This window comes from Sparus aurata, chromosome 23 (genome assembly GCF_900880675.1).
Source record: "Sparus aurata chromosome 23, fSpaAur1.1, whole genome shotgun sequence".
Lineage (NCBI taxonomy): Eukaryota > Metazoa > Chordata > Actinopteri > Spariformes > Sparidae > Sparus > Sparus aurata.
The window spans coordinates 3,420,058-3,447,564 of record NC_044209.1 but is presented as its reverse complement, the minus strand read 5'-3'; the positions used below and the strand labels follow the sequence as shown (position 1 = coordinate 3,447,564).

Sequence of the window (27,507 nt, the reverse complement as noted above, 5' to 3'; positions counted from 1 at the left end):
GGTGATCGGCCCCAAAAATCCTGATCGGTGCATCTCTAATATTGACCATAGTTATATATCCATGTTTTTGACATCAGCGGTTGTCAGTAGCTCATTAGGAAGAGTAACACTGAAAGGATAAATTCTCCCAAAAATGAAAATTCAGTTCAGTCATTATCTCTTACCCCCATTCTGATGGAAAGTCACAAGTTTCACAGCAAAACAGCACTGCAGCATTCTCCTAGTGTAGCCCGACCTCAACCAAAACCATTGCTAAATTTTTCATGCAATTACTTCTGAAAATAATTGTACAATGATATGAACTTTGCTGCCAATCTGATGGTGTTTTGTCACTTAGATTTATCCTACACTGAGCATTTAACGAGGTGTCTCTCTATCCTGGATTCCTGTTTGCATGAGTATGTAGGCCATTAGTCACACTCCCACTCAGACTGAACTTGAATCATGGTTGTTTTTTATTTTATTTTTACATCATAGTGTGAATGTAAGTCCGGAGGCATCCATCATGTCACACAGGGAAATCACCATGTGTGTCTTACATGTAAAACATAAAATTGTACAGTATTATGTGTGGGATTATTAAGGCTGTGGACATAGTAACACCACTGTCGATGTGCCGCTGAGCAATGCATTTGTTGTTCATGAAAGAGAAAAGGGAAAATACTGTAGCTAAAGAAAGGTTTGAAGTAAAACGTGAAATATAAAAATATGTTAGCGTCAGGTGTGTCAACTTTGGCAATGTGGGTCGGGGGGGGGGGGAGCACCTGCCTGGTGCCCACTGCACTCCCTGTTCACACTGTAACGTGCCAGGCTGTCCCGCCTGACAAGTTTCAGGGCTAGTTTTTCAAGTTCCACCGCCCCCTCCCATTCAGCTCAAACTGAACCTGTAGGAAGAAAAAGGACAACACCCGGAAACACAGGAGCAGTCTGTCTTCAGCGTTTCTTCGGCACAGGGACAGCAGGGCCGACGACACCCAGGATAACAGGTAGGCTGAGCACAGCAGCAGCTCGTCTAGAAGTCACTCCACTTCTCCTGCTTTTCAAACACTGGGCCCGGATGAATAAAACGGCGTAAGAAGGGTTCGGAGAAAACTCCCATCATCTGCACTGAGTTGTGAGAATAACCTCAGTCGACGAGCCCTGAAAGAGTGAACGAATTTCACTTTGGAAAATGACACGGAGGTTTTGATGGCGTCAGACACATTTAGTAACGTTAAAGTTCCGCTCTATGTAAAAATGATGTCTGTCAGTTCATCTGTATATTCAAAAACGTACCCGTTGTTCCAGCACACTACGGTTTGATGAGTGCCCTGGACACTGTTTGACAGCCGTGTGCGAACCTCCATTGGGAAGCATAAAAATGTACAATACTTTGCTTTTCCACAAAATGGATCGGGGGAAGAATACGTGATTACTTCTGATTTAACACGATGAGCTTCTGGTGAATTCGGCGCATACACTTTTTCCAATATGTTCTATCTCCGTTGCGAAATATTGCGAAAGCAACTAAAGTCTCTTGTCTAAGATCCATTAGTATGTGCTTTGTTTTCACTTCACTTTTTCAAGGCACACTTCCACAAACCTGCTTGTTTTTTGTGTATTGATATGAATAGCGAACATTTTTTCCCCCACATGACTCCACTCGGGGCTCTGCCATCCTTTCTTTCTGCTGAGTCATGTGGACAGGCTTATCTGCTGTGATTTGTGGGTGTCGCATCAATGGCCTGCACAAACATGCAGCATCCTGTGTGTCACACCGCTGACAGGCTTCATGACATAACGGCAGAAGTTCACCTTAACACTGCGAGGCTGCCAAGAGATTTGCCACAGGTTATCTATTGTCTTGGGAAAATGTTAACAAAGGAATGATACATAAGCACAGTTAATATATGCAACAGTATTTTTAATTAATTATAAAGCTATATATATGTATATATATATATGTGTGTGTGTGTGTGTGTTTGTAAGAAACACTTATTTTACTGTCAGACTTAATTTCTGAAATGAAAGTTCAGCACTGACTACTGTGATAATCATATGTTTAAAAAAAGCTGACCTGTGTGTGTGTGTGTGTGTGTGTGTGTGTGTGTGTGTGTGTGTGTGTTCCAGGTGCAAGGATGGAAACCCAGAGTCAGGTTGTGGACAGGTTGCGTGCAGCGTTCAGTGCAGGTATCACCATACCAGAGCAGTTTCGCCGAACTCAGCTGACCAAGCTTATGTCCATGGTCAAAGATAACGAGGAGCGGATTTTAATTGCACTGCACAAAGACCTTGCAAAGGTATAAGACTGCTCATGTGATGCGTACACACACACAAACACAAACACACACACACACACACTTTCACAACACAGACAGCACATAATTACAGAACCGAAGCAGAAGGGCTGACATCTTGATGCTAACTGTTTTACACAGCCGTTCTGTCTGATTGTAGCTGTTCTTATGGAGGTGAGAGTAAACACTAAATCTAAATCCTATGAATGAAATATGTGAAAGTAAAAGCTGCATAGCAGTTGACTTAAAAGATGCAATATGTAAGAACTGGCTACCTGTTGAATTCATTCTGAGAGCATATAGGGGCAGCATATCACCAGAGTGAAGGCCTGTGCACACTGAGACAATACACCCTCATATTGTGTCCATCATGATTACACACTGAGTGCCACATGTTGGGAGACAAAGAGAAAAGTAAACTTGATTTTCAGCATTTTTTGTCTTTTCATATCCTGTCCTGATCATGTGTGTGTGTGTGTGTCTGTGTGTGTCTGTGTCTAACAAAAAGTCTTATAAATTGCACCTTTTTAAATTTAGAGTTGTTCCGATTCCAATACCAGTATCAGAAATGTTGCCAATACTGCCTAAAGTGCAGGTATCGGTATCAGCTAATTCCTGGTTAGCTCCGTTGGCTCTGCTTAACGTTACACGCTGGAAATCAATTCTTCTTCACTGCTGTAAAAGCCAACACAGGAAGTTGAGCTGTGCTGTCCCTGACCGCTACTGTTGTTGTTTTCAGATGAGTCAGACGGAGCTAGCAACATGTCAGCTATTTGGCAATATTTTGCTCTGAATATCCCCACCAGTAAAACAGTAACATGTTCAGTATCCAAGGCTGTAATTTGGAGTGGTGGCAGGAATGTTGCCGAATTTCAACACCAGCAACCTTGCAAAGCTTTTCAAACGTATCACGTGAAAGAACACAACGAAACTGCTCTCCCCAAACTTTATGAAACACTGAGGGAACACATTTCATGTAGGCTGAAAGACATGCAGGCAGTCAGTTTTACTACCAACATGTGGAACTCTAATGTGTGCCCATGTCTTTGCTGAGTCTGCACACGGGGCGGACACAGTATCAGTGTCAACATTTGCCCTTCAAGTGTGGTTCTGCAAGCAAACAAGTTCCATGTGTACGTTCTAAGGTAATTATTTATTCCTAGATTTATTTAAGTTGCTGTTGCACTACTGCTTTGAAATGTTCTGTTCTTTATTTGTTCTTTTTCAGTTATGGCTGACTGTCAAAATAGATAAAAAAAAGAATGTTGTAAGGCAATCATTCTCTGCATGGTTTTACCTGAGCCAGGCCATACAGCAATGATGGCAATCATATCACATGGTTAGTAGTGTATATACAGCTGTTTAAAGGAAAAGAAAGAATTTTATACCCAAATCAGGTATCGGAATTGGTATCGGGAAGGAAAAATGGTATCGGAACATCTCTATTTAGAATGCATTGGGATGTTTTATTTTAACTCCTTCTACTGTTCCAATTATTTTATTAAGCTAATTATGATATTTGATATTTGAGGTAGATTGACACACATAACATAAAAAAATATAAAATACTCTTCTCACTGAATATTATTTAAGTTGTACATTTTAAGGGCAAGAAAAGCACACACACAAGGTTGCATGAGCGCATGCAGGGTGTTTGGAGCAAAGTGTGTATTTGATTTCTTTGTCTGCTACAGTTCAGTAAACACTAACTTCCCCTTCTTATTGCTGTCCTCACACATCAGCCAAAGTTTGAGGCCGTCCTGTCGGAGGTTGATATAGTGATCAATGAACTGTACTACGCCATCGATAACCTATCCAGCTGGCTGAAGCCCGAGTATGTCAGCAAAAACCTGGTAGGTTGGCATTGATTTATTAATGCTTGTAGTATTTTATATATATACTTTACAGAGCTCAACAATGATTTTAACTTGATTATCATGATTATTTGGCACAATCAGTTAATCAGTTTGTGTAGAATTATTTTCAAAAAATATAATGAAAAACTTCTTATGAGGAAACCTCAAAGTGATATTTTTAAAGTATTTTTTGCGACCAACAGAGCACAAAATAGATATTAGAAAAAAACATTATAGGTTCGAGTATTACTCCTTATAATGAGTCAACTGTACTTGCTTTTACAGATGTTTGATATTTTAATCTTTGGGGGTTGCTCATTTTCAGCTAAGGGCTCTGACACGCCTGGGCAGAGCCTGTAACTGTAATACCATGAATTCACCCATATAGTTTCCCTTTTTGAATGATGAATACAGACTACCGCCACCTGGTGGTATGGAGAGATATTTCCTCCCCCACATGTATAGAATGTTCAAGCTAGTTTGCTGTCGGCTCTAGTCTTTGGGTGTGTTGAGTAGCTTTTTTTGTTGAGACACAGGTACCGTGAGGCGACACATCAGTTTGGTGTGTCTGGGCCTTAAGAACTTGTGTCTGCTTACATTGTATTTACAAACACTTGTTTTGCTGTGTAATTTATTTTTGATATTTGTCCATTTCCAGGCCACAAAGCTAGATGACTGTTTTGTACAGAGGCAACCATTAGGAGTTGTGTTAATCATCGGGCCATGGAACTATCCTCTGCAACTCCTTCTCATACCCTTGGTTGCAGCCATTGCCGCAGGTATCATCCTCACCCATATAACCAGAATATACACAACAGCTGCATTGTTACAGTTACTGACACTCTATTAAGGAACCCACAGAGAATAAATGACCAACTCCGCAGTGCCCTTCAGCTTCTTGAAGATTTGTAGCCTAATTCAGCTTTTCAGCCTGCTTTCAGTCACAACAGGCAGCCTTTTCCCCCCCTCATAATCTAAGATCAACCCATTGTACATGACCTGCCACCAAAGAGCAGACAAACAATATTAGACAATTGATGGAAAAGAAAAGGGAGTTAGTGAAGTCCCAAACGGAGCTAAGAAGAATGAAGTCAAGTAGACAGATAATGCTACTATTTGTATTCTGGTTGTGTAAATGGGTACCTGTTTGCTCAGGTCTTAGTGCTAAAAAGTTTCACTACGATTACTTTGTGAAGGTCTGTAACAACTCAGGGAATTGTGATCCGTCTTCACATGTCTTGCATTCACAAGCTGTCTTCTCAAACCTAAAAGATAAATGATAAGTCATGGAATATATGATTGCAGCTGACAACAGCTGACAGCTGTCTTGCTCAGTTTGTTCCAGTGAGGACATCACACCTGAACAATAATGCATCTGTGCTTGTAGCCAGGAACATTTTCAGACCTTTCTGTGAATGATACTGTTTTTCACCAAGCACCTCTGAATCAGCAGCTCCATTTGAGGCAAGATGAATTTACTTAAAGCAGCATTACGTAACCATTCATCTTGTAAAATCAGCTTCAGAGTCATGTTGATGGTATGGTGTCTTGTAACAGGGTGAATGGTGTCTCTGTCACTTGTTTCTGCTCAATGTAACTTCAGTGAGAGGGGAGGATCACAGTGTTACATACTTGTCAGGAAAATGTACATACAATTATGAGTAACATGTATATCAGGGCAGTCTTGAGTTCCAGTGGTTTGTGTAGCTCTCATGTTTCTGTGATGAATGAGTGGAACACAAACTACTTTGTCACAAAAAACAATCATGAAGTTTGGTGCAGTAATGAATGTATTTGTGGTATTTTGAAAATGTGACCAAATCTGCTGGCTCAAAAATGTACATGCAGTAATTCTAATATTTGGTTCAATGTCTTTTGGCCATTTTCACCTCAGTTAGGTGCTTATGATAGTCATCCACAAACTGCTGGTGGTCCTCTGGCTGAACTTTTAACCACTCTTCTTGACAGAATCAGTAAAGTTCAACTAAATGTGTTGGCTTCCTGGCACAGACTTGTTTCTTCAGCACAGTCCACAGGTTCTCCATGAGGTTCAGGTCTTTATGAAGGCCATTCCATAACCTCAATTCTAGCCTGATTGATCCATTCCTTTACCACTTCTGATGTGTGTTTGGGATCATTGTTCTGTTGGAACACCCAACTGCACCCAAGACCCAATCTTCTGCTGATGATTTGAGGTTTTCCTGAAGGATTTGGAGAGAATCCTCCTTCTTTTATCATTCCATTTACTTTCTTTAGAGCCGCAGATCCACTGGCAGCAGTACAGCCTCATAATATTACCAGCACCATACTTGACAGTAGGTTTGGTGTTTCGGGGGTTAAAGGCTTCACCTTCTCTCCTCCAAACATATTGCTGCTCATTGTGACCAAACAACAACATTTTTGTTTCATCCGACCACAAAGTCCTCCAGAAGGGGTTTCCTTTGTCAGTGTGATCAGCAGCAAACTTCAGTCAAGCTTTGAGGTGTGTCTGGAGCAAGAGCTTCTTTTTTGTATGGCAGCCTCTCAGCTCATGGTGATGTAAAACACACCTGACTGTGAACACTGTCATCTGTCTTCCAGCAGCATCTAATTCATCACAGGTTTTTCGTTGACTCTTGACCATCCTGACTAGTTTTCTCTCAGCAGCAGGTGATAGTTTGTGTTTTCTGATCGTGGCAGTGACACAAACTGTGCCAAGCACTTTATACTTACAAACAGTTGTTCGCACAGTTGATCTTGGGACCTGTAACTGCTTTGAAAAGGCTCCACGTGACTTTCCTGACTTGTTCAAATCAATAATGCGCTCCGTCAAATCGAAGCTGAGCTCCTTAGACTTTCCCATTGTAGCGTTTGTGGCTGAGTCTAATGGGTGTATCACACAAGCCCAGTCTTTATCAGTCAGAGGAAGTTAAGAGGTCATGCTACAAACAACATCTGATCGCACAACTTTATATAAAATAGAAAAATAATTGATTGTTTAATTTACTGTATGTATATTTTTGAACCAATAGATTTGGTCACATTTTCCGAAGACCTATGATAATTTGATTACTGAACTAAACTACATGACTTTTTTTTTTCTTTGTGACAAAGTAGTGTGTGTTCCACTCATTCCATCACATAAACATTTGAGTTGTAGAAATCATTGGAACGGCCATGATTGATGTAATGAGTTTTATTTGTAGTTAGCGCCTTCACTACATCCGACAAATTGCTGACCACCTGGGATTTGTATTTACCACTGATGTGTTGCACCCAGAAACTGTAGGGGGCGCCAAATCACACAGAGTGCCCATTTCTACATAATGTTGCTTTACTCTTTTTGGCTTCAATATAGCCAGCCTAACTACGTGTATTCTTTGTAAATGTGGCCCTCATGACAAAGTGAGGTCAGATCACTAACCGTAATCAGTCACTGCCGTCTGAACTGATCTGATGTTGTCATCCTTGATAAGGAAACTGTGTACTCATCAAACCTTCAGAGGTCAGCGCTGCCACGGACAGTCTGATAGCAGAGCTCATCCCCAAATATTTGTCTCAGGTAAATCAACCATTGAGTTTAAAAGTTCTGTAATTTTCTAATGTTTTGTTTATACACACACACACACACTCACAGTGACTGACATGTGCACTAAGATGAGATTGTCATTGTGGCAGGACTGTTATGCAGTTGTCCATGGTGGAGCAGAAGAGACCAAGGCTCTTCTGCAGAACCGCTTTGACCACATCTTCTACACAGGTACAAGCTTACAGTATTGCAAAATATTTCAGTTGTGGGTATGTATATATGGATATGATGTATTTTGTCCCTCAGTGGTCACAAGACCACAATGTAGTTTAAAAACAAATCATCAGAATTGATACAGCAGAACAGAGATCTCCTTTTTATTCCACACATACTACTTCCTATTTAAAACCTGGAGCCTACACTAACCACAATACAAATTTGCCAAGGGGACAACACTGGAGGCACTTTATCATGCAGCTTCCTCTGGAGCCACTACAGGCTTTATACTACTGTTTTCACACATGCAGTAGAAACATCCTCTTCACTCTGCCACTGACTTTTCAGCTGTGTCTTTTAGGTTCTCAGACTGTGGCACGCAGCATCATGCAAGCGGCCTCAATCCACTTGACCCCAGTAACCTTGGAGCTGGGTGGCAAGTGTCCCTGCATCATTTATGGAAAAATTGACATCACAGCCGCTGCTCGCCGCATAGCGTGGGCCAAGTTTTTTAATGCCGGCCAGAGCTGCGTGGCACCGGACTATGTGCTGTGCTCACCGGCTAACCGGGACGCCCTGCTGCCGGAACTGCGCAAGGTCCTGGAGAACTTCTACGGCAAAGACCCTCAGACCTGTCCGGACTTCTCCCGCATCGTGTCGCCCAGACACTGGACTCGACTGATGGAACTACTCGGGAAGTCCAGTGGAAAGGTTGTTTTGGGAGGAGAGAGCAGCCAGGAGGACAAGTACATCGGTGGGCTTCAGAAGCAGTCAGTGCTGATAAACTGAACTAGATTCCTCTGTCAGAAAGAGAACAGATTATAGATCGAATATGAGGTTCCCTTATAAGATATACTCTACACAGGAGATTCAGAGAAATGCCCCGTAATAAGACTGTATGTTCGCCACAGTAGCTGCAAAGTACAATTCTAGTGAATGCTGTGATATGATAATACAGCACCACAAGTAGAGAAGAGTCATAATGTCATAGAACTGACTCAGTATCATTGATTACACTTCAAGTTTGGTAACATCGGCAAACATTCACTTCCATAAGCTGCTGGTCAACAGAGGAAGTGAGCACCTAGCAATTGACACCCTGGGTGGGTTGAATTAAGCAAAGTTATTGTACTGCTGTATTGCCAATATGTTTTAGCTTCTCCCCAGCTTTTCAACTTTCCATCTTCCTAGTGTTTCCCTGCGGTATTACTGTTGGCGCTTTCTTACTGTTGGCACGTTAGCAACATGGCTACTACTTGCAGCCACCTTAGAGCAGCAGCCGTCTCAGTAGGGATGGACGGATCAATACTGTAGAATGAGTACTTTGGTCAATATTTTGATAGTCACACGCTACCGTTCTGGTATGGATTCCTTCAAAGAAACATAGATGCAAAATTTATATAATTACAAATGTTACAAATAAGTCCTAGTGTCAAGAAAGGAAATTTTCCTACCCCTGTTATCCTTATGAAGCAGGAAAATACAACTGCAAACCTTCTGAATTCCTTCTGAAAGTTTCTCTCTCTTAACACACTGAAACAAAGTTTATTGCCTCAGATGTTTATTGATTTATAGTTTTATATATTATTAGTTGTAGTGATAATATATGGTTTTAATTACAAAATTCAACCATAAACCAAAGCAAATATTTCAGGGGTTTTAATCATCATCAGGTGTGATACTGCACACCATGGAGCATTATTAACATAACTTCAAATTTTAATCTTTACAGTAAGCAGAGAATTAACAAGAGAGAAAAGAATTAACAATTCTTAAATGTATTAACCTAGATTTGATGGAAATGTATTTGTATTAGGAAAGGGACATGGTTATATTCTATGAGGGTATATATGATTCTAAAAATAGGTTTACAAACATTTTATGAAGAAGTTTCTGCATCATCCACATAGTGTCTGTGAGTAATATATCTATCTATCTATCTCTCTATATATCTGTCTATCTATCTCTATATATATCTATCTGTCTATCTATCTCTATATATATCTATCGATCTATAGATAGATAGATAGATAGATAGATAGATAGATAGATATAATTACACACACATACATATACTTTGGTGTTTTCTTATGTTTCCCCTCAGCTCCCACGGTGCTGGTGGATGTGGCTGAAGACGATGCGCTCATGCAGGAGGAGATTTTCGGCCCCATTCTGCCCATCCTTACTATTGAATCTTTGGAGAAAGGCATCGAATTAATCAACCGCAAAGAGAAACCACTGGCCCTCTATGCTTTCTCTGACGAGTCCTCTGTAAGAAAACCACTCTGCACCTCCCACATCATACCTGTAAAAGTATCGTCTTATATTTAACATCACGTTGCGCTTCCCGTCTACAGGTAGTGAACACAGTGCTGCAAAATACCAGCAGTGGAGGATTCTGCTCTAATGACGGGATCATCCACATGACCCTGCCCAGCCTGCCCTTTGGAGGTGTAGGTAGGTTTGTTTTTTGGCGGTATGGCTGTACAAGCCTGTCTGCTTTTGTGTCTAAAGTCATCTTACCTGCTAACATTTAGCAGCTTTTTACACAGTTTCAACAGTTTTTGTCATGTGTTGAGTAAGTAGACACACAGTTAACATTTTGAGATGCTGTCTGCAACAAATTATTATTTGGGCCATCTATGAATTTGTCATGTTTAATGTGAAAATGGTAAAAAAAAAATGCTATAAGTATTAGTGTAGAAAATATTGTGCCCATTAGTCCCAATGATGCACATGTTTATTTGTGTATATTTCCATGACAACAAAGCTAGCCCCTTGAAGATGTGTCTTTAACTAATGACACGCTTGAGTTTTGATCACAGCGGCGGCTGAAAATCCTCTTCTTCCCTGCAGTGGATAGCCACTAACAAAGTTCACCTTACTCAGATATTACACGTTTCATTTCATTTAACTACTTCAAAATAAAATTATCTATTTTTATTAGTATTTAGTTTTTTGAAAGCTTTATTATGAACCGGCTAAACCAGCAGCAGTAACTTCACACAAATCCTAAAACCAGTGAAAGTGAGGACCACAGAGATTCAGTGTGCACCCCTCTGGAGCACAGTTAGCTGGTGATTAAAAAGCATATTGGTGAAGCACAGTTTGACTTGGCGCAGCCAAAATTGGAACTTTTAAAAATCTTCAAAAGGCACAAAAACTTCATCCATACGCAAATGTTGAGTTGGACTATTTCAGGAAACCTGATTGGCTCACATATAAAAAAAAAAAGAGCATTCACTTTGTTTAAGGATGTTTCTTTCTTATAGAATGATTACCAACTGTATGTATTATGACTGAACTGTAGAAGTCTTTTTGGGTGAAAACACATTTCTCAGTTGGGCTGTAGTGCAGCAGAATAATTCAAACCTAGGGTGAAATCACATCAGATCCTCTAAGTGACCCTTACAAGTCATTGGTAGATTGATGCATATTTTGAATAGGGACTGGAAGAGGTACTGTATGTTTGGCCTCTCTGAGATGTCTGCATGTTTTCTGAATGGTGTTTTGCGTTTGATCACTCCTGCCAGGAGCCAGCGGTTGGGGCAGTTACCACGGGCGCTGGGGTTTCGAGGCGTTCAGCCACCGGCGGGCTGTCATGCTGCGAGGCTGGGCTTTGGAGAGACTCAACGGTCTGCGCTACCCACCTTACAGTGAGGATAAACTTAGCTGGCTGCGCTGGACCGCCTCGCCAAAGAGCAGCTGCTCACTTATGTGATGACAGGAGGTGTGTGTGTGTGTGAGAGAGAGATACTGTATGCATGAATGATTATTATCTGGGAACAGCATTAAGAACTTGTTTTAATCTTTTGGGAAGGTTGTTTGTCCACTTGTATATTCACGTGCTGGGGCTTGTGCACTTCTCATCCTACTTATACTTCTATAATAATTATGACATTGTATGCAATGTTAGCACGAGGAAAATTAGACAGAAAACACATCCTCTATACTGGCTAAGATACTAAATGTCTGGGTCCCACCACCTGCTTGTTTTTATCCTCACAGTGAAATATTTATTTCAGTGATTATTGCGTTTCATTGTAATTTATAACATCATTTGATCATCAATGTAAATCTGTTTTTGTTTTGATTGTTTTCTTATGGTGACAGATCTATTAGTGTTCTTGGCTGTGTTTTTAATGTTTTTATTGAAAATAAATTTGAACTTTTATAAGCATTTACTTGGGAGCCGCTATTCTTCAAGAAAGGCATGTAGTTCTCGTCTCCATTTGAGGCCTCACTGAGCACATTCCACTACACGAGAGCTATATGACAGTTTGTAAAGTATGTCATTCTCAGTCATTCACCTGTTGAACTGGGAACTTTGTCAGATGAAAGGGGGGAAAATCAGCTTCAAACTAAAAAAAATATATACCAGTTCAGGTCCTCATACAGTTTGTTTTCCAAATTCTGAAAAAATGGGCCTTTTCATGGTTCTTTAGTTTATAGTAATTACTGTCACATGCAACACTGTTTTAGTGTTAGCATATGTACTATGTTAAATGCAATTTTTTTTTACCCCAACAGTTCTAGTAGCAGGCTCCAGCCAGTCGTTATGTGTCCCTTTGATCCAAACACTCCCCTTTCTAGGTGACATCCTCACAATAAGGCTTAATGGTAACCTCAGAGTTAACTAAATTTGTATATGTGCTCAGACTATGTCTAAGAGAATAGTATCATTTCATAAAGGTATTGATAGCTATACCAGATCAGACTTAGTAAATCAAATGAATTAAGAAAATACAATAAAATGTTAAAGGCCATAGAGGCTGATGATGACATGACAAGTGTAATAGCGTACATACAGCTTGCACCAGAAAAACTTAAACTGTCAGCATCAGATTGGCCATGCTGAAGAGCCTCTTCATGGGTGCACGATACGATGTCGCTGTGTGGAGTTCCGTGGATATCAGGAGAGGCACGTCTTCCCCCCCTCCCCCCCATCCATCCATTATGCAGATCAATACACTGTACAAACGTTACAGCCCCATGACAGAATATCTTTTCTGGTTTTATGTTTTACAAATAAAAGTGACTTGACAGGAACCCAATATTAGAAAATGTGAGGAGAGATTATGCTCCATATGTTAATGTGCTATAGGAAATTATTTCAAATGTGACTTTTACAGTGTGCAACCCTTACATTTGTGTAACTTAATGGCCGATCTCCAGTTCAAGGCTTACAAGAGGATTAATGAAGTATGTTCACACTCAAGACCATTGGTCCACAATGTCCAACTACTGTTTATACTCTGGAGCTGGTTCAGCAGTGCTCCAGGAACCCGGAGCCAGCGACTAGAGGCCGCATCTTTGACGCAGTCTTTTTCTGACATCCCCTTTCACCATCACTTCAGCAGAGCTCAATTATGGGCATTTGAATCAAGTGTTTGGGGCAGGGGAACATATGCAGGTGAGAAAAGGATTGAGGACCCTTCTTTAAGACACCATGGGGCCCATTACGGTTTTAAAAAGGGGAAAACTAAAAGATGAACCCAAAAGCAGACACACAGGAGGCAAGATAGGATCGAACAAAAAGCAAGCTTTATTTTGCCAAAGCTGAACACCAAAAACATAAAAAAAAACCAGGAAAACTAAAATGGAGTCACCAGGACTAAAACGGGAAGATACTAATGCTAAAACAAAGTACAACCAAAAGCAAAGTTCAAATTAAAATGCAACAAAGAAATCAAAATCCAAAACATACCAAACCGCAGACTGGCGACACGAGAAGAAACACCGGGAACTCCACGAGGGACATCACACCAACACACACAACAAACTGACAAAGTGTGCAGGGGAACAAGACTTAAATACACACTGATGACTAAATGAGGAACATGTGAGGTGAGAGGGGAGGGGAGGGAAGAGGACAGGTGAGTGGAGACTGGCTAACGAACAGGCTAAGACAATACTGACAGACAGAGGGAGACAAACATGCAACAAGGAGGAGGAAGGGGAAACATAGAGGGAGGAACACAGAGGAGACACTGAAAAGACACAAGAGACACAAGAGGGCATGGAATCAAAACACAAGATAAAACGAGAAGACATCGAACCATGACAGGGCCACTATAATTGCATCACAGTCAAGCTCCAGTTCAGGCCAGACTTTACTGTGTGGAGTTAATATATTCATCCCCATGTGTGGCTGGGTTTACTGCAGGTGCTCCGGTTTCTCCCACTTGTTAGGTGTAACCTAAGAAAATGTTAGTTAAGAACAGGTTAATATGTAATGTTAGGTTAAGTTAAAAGGAAATAGTTACAATTTCAGGATGAGATGTATGCGGAAAAGATTATTATTATTATTATTATTATTATTATTATTATTATTATTATTATTATTTTGGCAGCAATGGGCATCCATACTGTTTTACACATTTATCTCCTTACATGGTTTTTGGTGCAGTGCTAGTGGACAGGCAGCCACAATAACCTAAAAGCCATTTTAAGTCGTTGAGGCAGCTGCTTAATTAATATCCCCTTTTATTTAGGTGGAACGCAGCAGTGGTAACACACCAGGATTATTAATCAGCAGCTGTCATATGACACAACGTCTCGTGCCCACATCGTACATCATCGCCCTTTTCCGTAAGTCGCGTAACAGGCGGTGCTGTTGCGTACGTCACAGCAGCAGCAGCAGCGGCAGTCAGTCCGGAGGAGCTGAGAGCGGGAGCGATGATGGTGACCGTCAAACCGATTTTTTAACAGCCAGTTTGATAGGGGGAAATACATCTTTTGCCGACGAAGCCAGCTCTACAATGGAAGGAAATATTTTTCCCGACCAAGAGCAGCTCTTGCAGTTTCTGAGGAGGCTGAAGGAGGTTTTCGACGTGTGTGACGAGGATGCTGACGGCTTCATCCGGGTGGAGCACTTGGTGGATCTCGGTCTTCAGTTCGGTCAAGGAGAGGAGGTGAGTACCGACTGGGCAACTATAGACACATAGCTCCTTCACAGGCGTAGGCCTGTTCTGTATGTGGCAGGCTGTGCTGGCCAACCAGCAGTCTGACAAGGCTATTTAGTAACAAGTGGCGACTGGTAGACCTCATGAGCCCTTGACAACAACAGACTGACTACCTGTCCTACGTTGTAATGTCACAGGTGTGCTAAATGTGCTAGCATTTAGTGAGTCATTATCCAGACATTAGCTAGCAGCATCTTTACTAGACTGGTGTGCAGCTACATTATACGACAGATGACTGCTCTGTTTGTCTCTTGGTATGTGTTAAGGCTTTGCTGTGTGAAAACAGCTTGCTAACGCTAGAAAACAGACGCCGTTATGGGCCATTCGACAGAATTGGTACAAAGTCAGACTTGGAAACATCTTGAAATGAATGTGTTTTGTATGTATGTAAATTGTATAATATCTAAGGCCATACTTGTAGGCTGGGAATTGCACAGTTTTGCAATCTCCAACACAAAGTTGATTTAATTTAAGCATTTGTTTAATTGAAATAGAGATGTAATAGTTCTTCTTTAATAAAAAAAATCTGCATTTCAGAATATATTATACTACCGAATCATAATTACTAATTAATTAAACCGTTCACTTGAATGTACAACAGGTTAAGGGGGAGCTCATATTAATGTATTGTATACTACTGGATAGCTTTATTTATAACAGTACATCAATTTATTAGTTGAATTTAATTTTATATTAATCTCAATCTGCAAAGTAACTAGTAATAAAAATAATTTAATGAAGTAAAAAGTCAAGTATATGCCTCCATACTGTAGTGAATAGAAGTAGAAAGTGGTAGAAAATAGAAAGAAGTATTCATGTACCATAAAACTGTACTTGTCCTGACCTGTACTATAGTAAATGTACTTGGCATATTAAACATAATGAATAACACAAGTTGTATTTCAGTCTCATGTTTTTCAGGCACAGTGTAGGGGTGTTCCAACAAGGGTACCCCACAATTTGATTCGATTTCAATTATGGGAGCTTCGATTCTTAGATTATAATGATTGTCGATTCGATTCGATTATTGGTGCCACGATTCTTCGATATTTGCGATTTGATTTTGTCTTCATCTGTGGCTACATTTGTAAATAAATAGCCTATCAATTAACTCAGTTCCTCTAAAACTACACTCATTAAGTAAATAACAAGGTTTGTTGAACATTTGACTTGTATTTTTCAAAGACACAAAATATTTAATTATATGACTATGTAAACATTTGCACTTTCACCTACTAAGCTTTGACCAGGGAAAGCTCCACTTGCACGAGAGCCCCCTCTATTGGCGGAAAACACTGAAAACAGCAAATCGCGTAGGTCTTGTCAATCGTCTTGTTTGCTCTCTCATAAAATCCAAAGTGCTTCCACACGGTTGCAGTGAACCCTGATGGCGAAAGTATCGGTCGCTCTTTGGGGGCTGCTAAAGCCGTTGCCATTTTGCAAAGAAACTAACGTTACTGCTCCGTTTGTTGTGGTCTCACTCACTAAACATTCTGGGCGGTGCGGCGCGCGCGCTACGGTTCCGGTTACGTGTTGTTTTTTTTTTTAAAACCTGAAAACATAGGTGTAGTACTGGGGGGTATTCCAGAAAGCGGGTTTTGTGAAAACTCTGTGAGTTTGTTAACCCTGAGATGAGAGAAACTCTGAGTTTTCAGTTCCAGAAAGAGAGGTAACTTAAACTCTGGGTCTGTTACTGCGGTAACTTACTCTGTGAACATAACCTGCTCACTGGTAGGTTTACCTGAAGAAACCCTGAGTCTGACGGAGCTGTCTGACAGCGGCTGTCCTTTCCTTCTCAGTCCAATCATGTTGAAGCAGAAATAATTAACAGTTTTACACCAGGAAGAGAATTTAGATAATTTAGATGAGCTCTCACTCCCTGACGAGGACTGAACCGAACAGCGACCGCTTCTCATCAGTCCGTCATTTATATTCTCCGGCTGCACAGCGAATATCAGGCTACACGTCATTGCTGACGTGCTCTCAGATCTGAACAATCCACTTTGTTTTTTCAGGTTAATCAATCACCTTCCAGCAGCCAGAAAAAGAGAAATAACTCACATTTCATTTGGCTTTCTTTATTTCCCACAGATAACTACCAAAGTAACCATCAGTATAGCCTATTGTATTTTTACCAACAACATAATTTCAAAGTCCGTGTTTCTAGCCGCATTGAGTGTAAGATTAAATGACTTCTAGTTCAATCTGTAGACAGTAGACTGCCTCTAATGTTGGGTCCTATGGGTGAGTGACGCCCTCAGCCTCTGGTCACCCAGCAACCTGACTCAGGACCAGCTCCTCTGCCTCTGTCGGACGTGCTGGAGGTGGAGGTGAGCACAACTTCATGTTCAACTACTCAGCAGGATGTTAGGACACAGATGTGTGTTAAACAGCCTCTGTTGGTGGTAAAAGCTACTACAAGTTAAAATATACACTGAATAAACTTTTACTTTGTTTAATATGTGAAATAAAACCAAAGTGAGGAGCCATCGTGAGACTGTTTCTATATGTCATTTTCAGCTGATTTTAATAAAATAAAATAGCCTAAAATAAAATCAAACAAAACATTGAACAACATTAAACCACTTCCTTAAAGGCTAATATAAAAGAAAGTGATGTTAAATCCAAAATGAAAAGAAGACCGCATCTAAAACTCTGTCAGTGATTTTTATTACGGCCGCAGCTGTGTTACTTTTTTTTTTCCCCCAGAAAATGTTTGCTTCCTGTATTCTCCCCGGTTGCCATGGTGAATCACAGTATCGGAGCTCCATTGATGATGGCTTTTTACTAGTTGTCAGGCACGAGCTCAACTCAGAGTTAACATACTCAGAGTCGACTTACCTAACTCAGATCAGCTGTTCTGGAACTGAAAACTCAGAGTTTCACTTCACAGGGTAAGTCAATTCAGAGTTCAGGGTTAGGCTCAGAGTTTGTTGAACCTCCTTTCTGGAATACCCCCGTTATAATCTGGTTGAAGGTTCAAATATTAAAGTGCTAAAACTACTCAGTTATATGGTTTGTTTTGAACAAAGGTTGGCATCTTCTCATCAGCAAAACTCAACAGCTCTGCATGCATGACTTATGTGACTTATATGTCCAGTCAATGCACACTGAGCAATCAAGAGTTTCTGCTCTGACACTTCAGATGGCAAAAATTATCACAAGGGGAAAAACAAAAGTTACAACAGTGAATAAACAAACTACTGTACTACTGACTGCAACCCTCTTGTTGCAGTCAGGCTGTCTGTTGTCACTAGAGGTAGGAATCTCTAGGCACCTCATGATGCGATTCAGGAGGCTGCGATGATAAAACGATTATTGATTTATTTTTTTTCTCACTGTGTGACTGAAGTATTTGTAATGAACCAAACTGAATTTACTTCCAATATCTTTTAATAATAAAACAAATGGAAGAGATGTGGCAAGTCAATTGGAAGGTTACATTCGCGAGCACATATACCAGCTTTGCAAAGAACTAACAGGAAAAAGAAAAGTGTGCCTGTAGCAGCATACATGTAGTGAATTAATACAGCTTCAGCATATTCTGAATCACTAACAAAAAAAATATAGATTTATAATTTATAGAATAACTAACGACATAAAAAGGTGCCCTTATTAGATTAATAATGAGTCTCACTATAAACAACACGGTGATCATAGAATCCCCAGACCAAAAAACAATCAAATCATTTTGCTGTGTACCGCAATCAAAAACGGCTTTCATATAAAAAAGATCTTAGGCACTTAAACATCTGCAGAAAGGAAAGTCAAAATGTTGTGTCATTTTTTCTAAATGACTGCACTGACACACACTGTGGAGGTCAGTATATTAATCCTGCTTAAGGCTCTGGGTTTACCTGCAGATCTGTTTACAGGACATTGATGCCAGAGCTAAACAATACAGAAAGCAGCTCTCATACAAAAAATATGAAATAGGCCACAGTGAAATCATACCAGTGCCTGGCAGTGCATTCTTTAATAGCTTAACCATATTTGCACCTGTGTGGCTCTCATTCGCTGCTCTTGTTTGGTGCACTTCAGTGATTCCATGACTCTCGGCTGTCCGAGAGCCCTGGTATTCAATGACTGAGCTGTACTTCGTTTGTAATTTGCTTTGCCCTTTCCAAGTTAGGTGGAAGCTTTAATATCGCTTCCTTGATGGTCCTCTGTTTGGCAGCAACTACAACCAAGAATTTTTCGTCCTCCTCTGGGTGGAAATGTGTAATATGGTTTCTCATGTTTGTTGTGTGTCCAAAATATTTAAGTTTAGTTTGACACTTTCATGTTGTGAGGCTTTTGTCCAGGTCCTGTTTCCCTCCAATTTCACAAAAGCCAAAATACTTCCATATGCTAGCTTTTAATGCAGAGGGTGCCGGTCTGATTTCTCACTCAGCCAACTTTGTTGCACGCCATCGACTGCTCTGGCGCTGCACTTCCGAGATCCGCCTTTTGCGTTCCGTCAACATTATGTTAACATTTAGAAAAGTGATTTTTGACATTTGTCAATTGATTCAGAATCGTCCACGTCTGCATCGCGATGCATCTTAGAACCGATTTTTGTCCTCCTACCCCTAGTTGTCACCTTCTCGGAAGTGTCCCATGACAGGTTTTACTTGAGGTTCATGGTGAAAAAATGGAAACCCATTACTGTGAGTTAAAGAAAAGGATAAGATGAAAATTAAGCTTGATGAAAAAAATATTCGTATTGTAAATCATGTGCGTGGACGCACACATGAGCGTGTCTTAGACTTAAACAAATAGCACTACACCCCTGAACAAAGATAAGATATTTCCTCTAAATCACGTCACATAATTGCCATGAGTAAATAGTAGGGATGTAAAAATGATCCATTATGAATCAGAACTTGGTTTTGAATTTAAAGGTATGACTATGCCTGTTACGACTGAACTAAAACTTGAACCCAAACGCACAACTCAGGAGACAAAGTGAACAAATCTTTAATTGGAAAAGTACAACAGAAAATCACTCACATGGAGGGAAAAAACACTACGACAGCTAATAAACAAAAACCACTCTAAAGAGGGAGAAAACCTACAAACAAACGCAAGGGCTAGACAAAGTATCAAAGAAAATACAAAACCTGGCAAGAGAGGGGCATGAAACAAAGGCTTGACAATCCTTGGCAAGATGAGTGCTTGGAGCTGGTTTTCTGACACGCAAGACAAGACGAACTGGCACAGACAAAGGGAGACGCAGACCAGATATAGACACGGTAACAGGTGGAGACAATCAGGGTGGGGAAGGCAGTCAGGCTGGTGGGAAAGACACAAGGGGAAGTGGCAAGTTTACTGAAAGGAGAGGAGCGAGGAAGTTTCAAAATAAGGCAGGAAACCATGAAACGATAAACAAGGCACCTAAGAACGGCCAGCTTTCTTGGCCATGACAATGCCGATCCGGGCACCTCCAGATCGATCTTTGTACTGTGAACCGGTCGATGGTCAAATATTAAAGGTGTGAGTTGAGTGAAGCTGCTATGCTGCTTCTGCTTCACAATGTCATCAAACTCATGTAAAAAATCTTCAAAGGTCAGCACAACACTTGGGCACAGAAACATTAACGTATCGTTGCCAAGGAAACAAAACCAATATGTTCGTTGACGGCAACAAGATTTACAATGAACTGTCAAATCCTAAATCAAGAGTTTGGAAGAGATTTGGAATTTATAAGAAGGATGGAAAGTTGGACAAAAAGCAGGTCGCATGTAAGCTCTGTAGAACATTATTTAAGTAAAGTAGCATCACAAAAAATTACCGTTCACCTGGTGAGATGGCATGGTGAAACCTATACAGACAACAAGGATGCTAGTAAAGCTAGCACTAGCAAGAACATACAAGACAAAGACACAGGGATTTAACACTTTTTCCAGCTACAACTCGGCAAGATCTTAGCTACACTCTGCGACTGCTCGTAGTTCTGCACACTGTTAAGTGATTTCATGCATTGATTTTTACTAGGAAGCAGGTGATACAGACAGTCAGGGACATCCAGTTCTAGAGAGGTCCAATGCAGACCGATCCAGCTCAGAGAGACACTGTTCACAGAGATCCAGACAACAGGATAGTTGTTCATCAGATCCAGGATGAGAACAGGTGTGTTTTTTTTATATACTGAGGTACTGCAGGTTAAGATAAAGATATAATAATAAGAAAAATACGTAAGATTCCTAGTCTTTTATGAAATGTCTATTTGAAGGTAAGCAATGCCACTTTTATAGAATTGGCTTTTTCTAATGTAAAATAGGAAATTAATGTCTCCATGAAACAAAGAATTGTATAGGATTGTATGGTATATATACTGATACTGGATCGAATCAAATCGTTCCGTAATAGAAATAATCGTCCCAGAAACATTTTTGATCTAACAAGGAGGAGAGTAAAGGTGGAAAGCTCCTAAGGCTAGCTGCTGGGGTGGGTCGCCGCTTCCAGTTGATTTCGGGGATATGGAAAAAAGTTTGTAGCACTGTAAGATTATAAGGGAGGGGAAATCTTCAATCCTCCTCTATGTTACGTCGCATTCGGAGACGTACAACAACATGGCATGACTGGCAACATGGCAGCGAGCGAAAAAAACAAAAACTCTGACAAACAATGTTCTCAATGCTCGAGTTCATGTGTAGAGACCCTGGTGATACTACGACAAGTTTCATGTTGTGTTGAGCCTTCTTAGTGTTTTAAAAATAGCGATTTTGATGCTATCGTAGTAGTGCACACCCATTGAAAATTATCTTGACAACGAAAATATGGTAAATCTTAAAAGTGGCACTTTTGTTGTAATTATACTTTTAAATGAAAGTTTTACTCAGGTACATTCACAAACAGACCCTAGGTTGCATTTTGGCGAGAGTTTTGCTTTTAACCAGTGATGCGCTTGTCCCAATCCGCCTGCAATATTGTAAAAGAATCACTGCTAACAAAGTGGCTCCGCTAATATGGTTCCAAAAACGTTTAATTTCCTATGACCTCTTCAAAATAAAAGCCTCCTGTTATTTAGTAGTTTAAAAGCTTTTATTATGAAACAGCAATACAGGAAACATTGTTTTCAGCAGCAATGACTAAACATGACTCTTGAAAAAGCTGAAAGTAAACGCGACAAAACACAGCAGATGATTAAAAGTACTTACAGGACCAGACCAGTTAGAAGCTACATAAGTACTGAGAGCACTAACTTTTGGCTGCAGTCATGAGTTATCGCCATGGCCTGCTTGGAGGCAGGGTGGCCGTGGCTTGCTGCTACTCGGGAGCAGATCCATCGCTGGCATGGCATGGCCTGAGTCAGTGCAGTAAGACCGGTAATAGAAAAGCAAAACAGCGCGGCTTGGTTTGACTTGGCGCGGCCATAAGTTTTAGTGGAAAAACAGCAAGAGTGGTGAATACAGACATAGGGGAAGCATAGCCAAAGTAGCACACTTTTTAAATAAATAAATCTTATCTGCAATCAGGAAGAAAAAATGCCAATACACATAAATCGGTCAACCCCTAGTTCTCAACAGTATTTTGCTAGTGACGACCTAAAAAGAAGCAATATCCTTGTGTTGCAATATAATTTTTTTATGTTATGAACAATTCAGTCCTGGAGAGATTTTAGTCTCTCAGATTGGTTAATTTTTAATTTTTTTTTTCAATTATCTTTTTATTTATTTTGACATTTTAACATTTAGTAATATAAACAATCAGAGAAATGAGGAAAGACAGACAAACAAAGAAACAAAGAAACAAACAAAACAGCAACAAAAATGAAACAGATAAAAAGTACAGCAGATTAAATCAAATCAGTCCATGGTCACAGTTCATCCTTTATGAGTGTTATGTAAACATGCCAAACCCTATCATGATGTGGTAGTGTCAGAGGTCCATAAGAGGTTCCCATATCCTTCGGAAGACCTCCCCCTTATTCTTTAGGGCATATGTGCATTGTTCCAGTCTTAAAGTTTCATTTAGGATTTGTTTAAACATATTATACGATGGGGGTCTTTGTTGATTCCAGTTGAGCAAGATGCATTTCTTTGCTATATAGGAGATTATGATAATCCTCTTCCTGTGTATGGTGTCCAGTGTCTCGTCCAATTCCTTGTCCAAATAGGTATCGTGTTGGTGTAATGTCCAGCGGGGTTTCCACGACCATAACAGTTAGATCATGTACCGCCTTCCAAAAATGTTTTAATTTCCTGCATTCCCAAAAAACATGCATAATTGACCCTTTACAAGTTTTACAACGATGACATCTGGGGGATGAATTAGGAAACATTTTACTTAAGCAGAGCGGAGTAAGGTACATCCTGTGCATGAATTTATAATTTTGTTCAGTTATTTTGTTACAGGACAGTGAGGAAAAAACATTCTGACATATAGTATTCCACTGGTCTTCATCAAAAGCATGCCTCATATCCTTCTGCCATATGTTCCTAAGTGGGGTCAAGGAAGAGCTATAATGGTCCAACAAAGCAACATAAATTACAGAGATCCTTCCCTTCAACGATGTGGACTACACCAAGATGTCCTCGAGATTTGTCAGCCCCAAAGACAGGCGTTTTTCCCTTTTCAGGGTGTTTATTAGATGGCGAATTTGTAAGTATTTATAAAAGTCCTGTTTTCGAATGTCATATTCCGACATTAAATCTGCAAAGGACTTGAGTGTGTCCCCGGCTAACAAATGTTGGAATTGATGTATGCCATTTTCTCTCCACTTTGCAAACAAGGAACTACCAATAGATGGTGGCAGATCTGGGTTTGAGGATAAAGGGGAAAGCCTGGAGATCTTGCCAAAATTCCCACAAAACTTATTTATATCTTGCCAAGCCCTAAGAGTGTTGTAAATTACATATGTTTTTGTTAGTTGATGTAGTGCATTTATGTTGGTAATGAATGGTAGCAAGGTTGTGGAAATAGGAGTACAGAGTTCTTCTTTTATGTCTATCCAGTGTGCATTGTTACGTCTTTGCACCCAGCTAATCAGGCCCTTAGTCTGGGCGGCCCAATAGTACATTTGTAAGTCAGGTAATGCCAGTCCTCCCTTCTCTCTAGATTTTGTTTTAAAAGCTATTCTTGGTTCAGAGTTTTTCCAGATAAAAGAGGTTAACATTTTGTTTATAGATTTAAAAAATGTTTTGTCCAAGTAACAGGGCAGTGACTGAAATAGATAGCTAAAACGGGGCAGGACATTCATTTTAATTACATTAATTCGTCTGAGAAATTAGATGGGGAGCATTTTCCAATGTTCTAATTCTTCCTTAACCTTTTTAAGCAATGGGATGTAAATTATAAGGTAAAGATCTTTAAGTTTTGGAGCCACATTCACCCAAGATATTTGAAGCTGTTCTGAGCCCAAGTGAACGGTGAAATGGCCCTAAGTCAGAGACTGATGAATTAATTAATAAGGCATTGGATTTTGTCAAATTGATTTTATAGCCCGATATTAATCAAAATTTGGTAAGAAGGTCTAATACTGCTGGGATTGATCGCTCGGGGCTGGTTAAGTATAGGATTATATCATCCGCATATAGTGAAATTTTGTTCTTTGTTTTCCCGATATTGATACCAGCAATCTCTTCGTTAGCCCGTATGGCTTCTGCGAGTGGTTCAATTGCCAAGTTAAATAAAAATGGAGATAAAGGACACCCCTGCCGGCAGCCTCTAGACAAATTGACTTTTTCAGTGAGGGTACCATTTATACATATTTGGGCTTGTGGTTTGCTGTACATAGTTCTGACCCACCGAATACATTTTTCACCAAGATTACATTTCTCCAGAACGGCAAACAGATATGACCACTCGACCCTGTCGAATGCTTTTTCAGCGTCAAGTGAAAGTAATAGGGTTCTGTTGTGTAGGGCCGAGTGGTGGATTATATTTTGTAGCCTCCGGATATTATCAGATGCATAGCGTGCCTTCACGAAGCCGGTCTGGTCGGGATTAATGATCCGGGGCAACAGGTCTTCCAGCCTGTGTGCAATTAATTTTTCTTAAAGTCAACTGGAAGTAATGAAATTGGGCGAAATGATGCGCATTCAGCAACATCTTTATCCTTCTTGTGTATTAATGAAATTATTGCTGTCTTCATAGTATCACGGAGAGCGCCATTTTCAAAAAAGCCTGTGAGCATAGGCATAAAAAGTGGCTCGATTTGCACCCAGAAAGCTTTATAAAATTCTACCGGGTATCCGTCTAAGCCTGGAGTTTTTCCAGAGGGCATTGACTTGATTGCTTGCAGCACCTCCTCTGAGGTGAATGGAGCACTCATCTGCTCCTTTTCATCCTCTGAGATAGAGGGTAGGGATATTTTTTCCAGAAATCTATGAATGTCCATTTCAGAGGGATTCTCTGACGCATAGTTGTGTATAAAAATCAAGAAATGAGGACTTAATTGATTGTGTGTCATATTTCAACTGGCCTGCCGTATTACGTGTACACTTTATTGTGTTTTCTGCACGTTCTTTTTTTAGTTGATAGGCTAGAAGTCTACTTGGCTTGTTACCATATTCATGATATCGCTGTCTAGTAAAGAACAGAAGTTTTTTGATATGCTCTGTTTGAATCAGATTGAGATTAGTTCTGGCTGCGTTTAATTTTCTCAAGTTTTCCTCTGTGGGAGATTGTTTATGACATTTCTCAAGTTGTTCTGTTTGTTTAACAATAGATTTTTTTTTTTTCAGATGTGTAAGAGATCAACTGTCCCCTAATTTCCGCTTTAGCTGCGTCCCACATCACTGCCGGAGTAATGGGGGAGGACGCGTTATCCTGTCTATACTGCTCTAACCATTTTCTGATATTGTTACAAGCTTCAAAGTCTGTGAGGAGTGAGGCATTAAATCTCCATTGTTTGGTTTGATTCGTTTGCTGAGGGAGGGATAACCGCAGATAAACTGGTGAGTGGTCTGATATAAGGATGGGCCCTATATCACATGAAACTATAGATGAGAGATGATCCCAAGGTAAAAAAAAATAAATCTAATCGGGAGTATGATTTGTGTCTAGCTGAGTAGAAAGTGTAGTCTTTCCTTGTAGGATTAAGTTCTCTCCAGACACCGACCAGACCTACATCCGCCGAGGCTAACCTCAGAGTCTTAGAAGCGTTGGGGTTAGACAGTGTGGTTGAGGATTTGTCTAACTTACTATCCATACGACAATTGAAATCTCCGGCAACTATTCCAAAGTCTGTGTTATATTGATTGAATAAGGTGATCATATCCATCATGAATTTAGGGTTATCCTCGTTTGGTGCATATACATTCAGCAGTGTCAGTTCTTGCCCATATAGCATCCCCCGAATTAGTATGTGTCTGCCCTCAAAGTCACCATATTGCTCCTTAAATATAAAAGGCAATTTTTTATGAATGAGTATTACTGTTCCCCTTTTATTGCTGGTAAAACTAGAGAAATAAGCCTGTCCGACCCAATCTCTCTTAAATTTTTTGTGCTCCTCATTGGACAAATGGGTTTCCTGAAGGAAAGCTATGTCTACTTTTTACTTCTATAAGAATGTAAGAACTCTTTTCCGCTTAATTGGATGGCCAAGGCCTCTGACATTAAAAGTTGTTACATTAAGTGTACTCGACATACAGAGTTCTGCATGTCATATTGGTTTCGTGTGACCATGATGCATTAAAAGGAAAACGAAAACAAAATAAGACTGACGAGCTAATAAAAAAGAAATAAAAAGTGTAACATGAGTAGAGCATGAGGGGCCCCCTCTACTCACCCCCTCCCCGCCTCCCCAAAACCCTAGCCTAGTCCCCAAACGACAAGGCAACCCCACTGGAACAAGTAACACCCTCAAGTTGACCGACAGTTAACAATTATCCGTCAACAACACACATCTTGTTTGGAAAAAGCGTTATTTCTGTGCAGGAAAATAGGCAAGAGAAGAGTTTAAGCTTAGCTTTCTTAGGTGGTACTTCACCCTTAACAGCAAGCATGCAGGTAAAAAATTAAAAACAAATATTTGTATCTGGATAAACAATAATAGTAGCATAGAAAAAAGAACATATTTTCAAATATGTAAAAACCAAAGTATCCAGCCATTAGTATTATTTAAAACACAACTTAAAACAAATTTGGATTAATTACAAGGTTCGTAGAGCCTATACACCTGCTGCTCACAACCCATCTTGGTACCATTGCTCTCTTCTGTTTTTTCATGCTAAAAAAGTATCACACATCGAAAATAAAGCGACAGTCACACACAGGAACTGCAAGTGTTCACAGAAAATAAATAAATAAAATAGAATAAAAATAAAAATAAAACAGAAGTTTTGAACTGTCTATTTGGCATGTGCCTGCTGTTGATTGTTCATATTTCCCACTGTTTTAGAGCAGATTGGCTTAAGTGACCACCACCCCGGTAATGAGACTATTTCCCCTGCACATAAGTTAGTGCACTCACCCCTCTCCATGTATGAGAAGCATTTCAAACCTGGTCTTGTATAGGCTATTTGGCGGAGACCTTGCGGTAGAATTCCTCAGCCTCCTGTGGGGAGGAAAACATCTGGATCTTCCCGTTGTGTAGCACTCTCAGCCTGCACGGTTGGGGGTGAAATCCTCGGAAGGTCCCCATGTCAACAAACAGCTTTCTTACGGTGTTGAACTCCCGTCTTCGTCGGATCGTCTGCGCTGAAAAATCCTGGACAAATGCGAGTTTGGATCCGTCGTGTGTAATGTCCCGTTGTCTT

At 40.2% G+C, this 27,507-nt stretch overlaps 2 protein-coding genes and 1 long non-coding RNA gene across 3 annotated transcripts in view; 2 read left to right on the top strand and 1 right to left on the bottom strand.

Moving 5' to 3' along the window:
• Nucleotides 1–437: 437 nt before the first annotated feature.
• Nucleotides 438–1,399, bottom strand: LOC115576405 (uncharacterized). The gene is made up of 2 exons (XR_003982833.1): nt 1,276–1,399; nt 438–1,140 (listed from the first exon to the last, which is right to left on the bottom strand). It is a non-coding gene; the product is annotated as an uncharacterized LOC115576405 (long non-coding RNA).
• Nucleotides 781–12,040, top strand: aldh3b1 (aldehyde dehydrogenase 3 family, member B1). The gene is made up of 10 exons (XM_030409001.1): nt 781–986; nt 2,110–2,279; nt 4,019–4,129; nt 4,791–4,911; nt 7,588–7,673; nt 7,790–7,871; nt 8,218–8,610; nt 9,961–10,127; nt 10,214–10,313; nt 11,390–12,040. Exons 2-10 carry the CDS (start codon nt 2,118–2,120, stop codon nt 11,575–11,577), a joined length of 1,410 nt encoding a protein of 469 aa, XP_030264861.1. The 5' UTR covers nt 781–986; nt 2,110–2,117; the 3' UTR covers nt 11,578–12,040.
• A 2,419-nt stretch (nt 12,041–14,459) lies between these two features.
• Nucleotides 14,460–27,507, top strand: part of rab11fip4a (RAB11 family interacting protein 4 (class II) a) — a 44,333-nt gene continuing 31,285 nt past the window's right edge. The window contains exon 1 of the mRNA XM_030407761.1: nt 14,460–14,770. Coding sequence (XP_030263621.1) covers nt 14,618–14,770 — 153 coding nt within the window. The 5' untranslated portion in view covers nt 14,460–14,617. The remainder of the gene's footprint in view (nt 14,771–27,507) is intronic.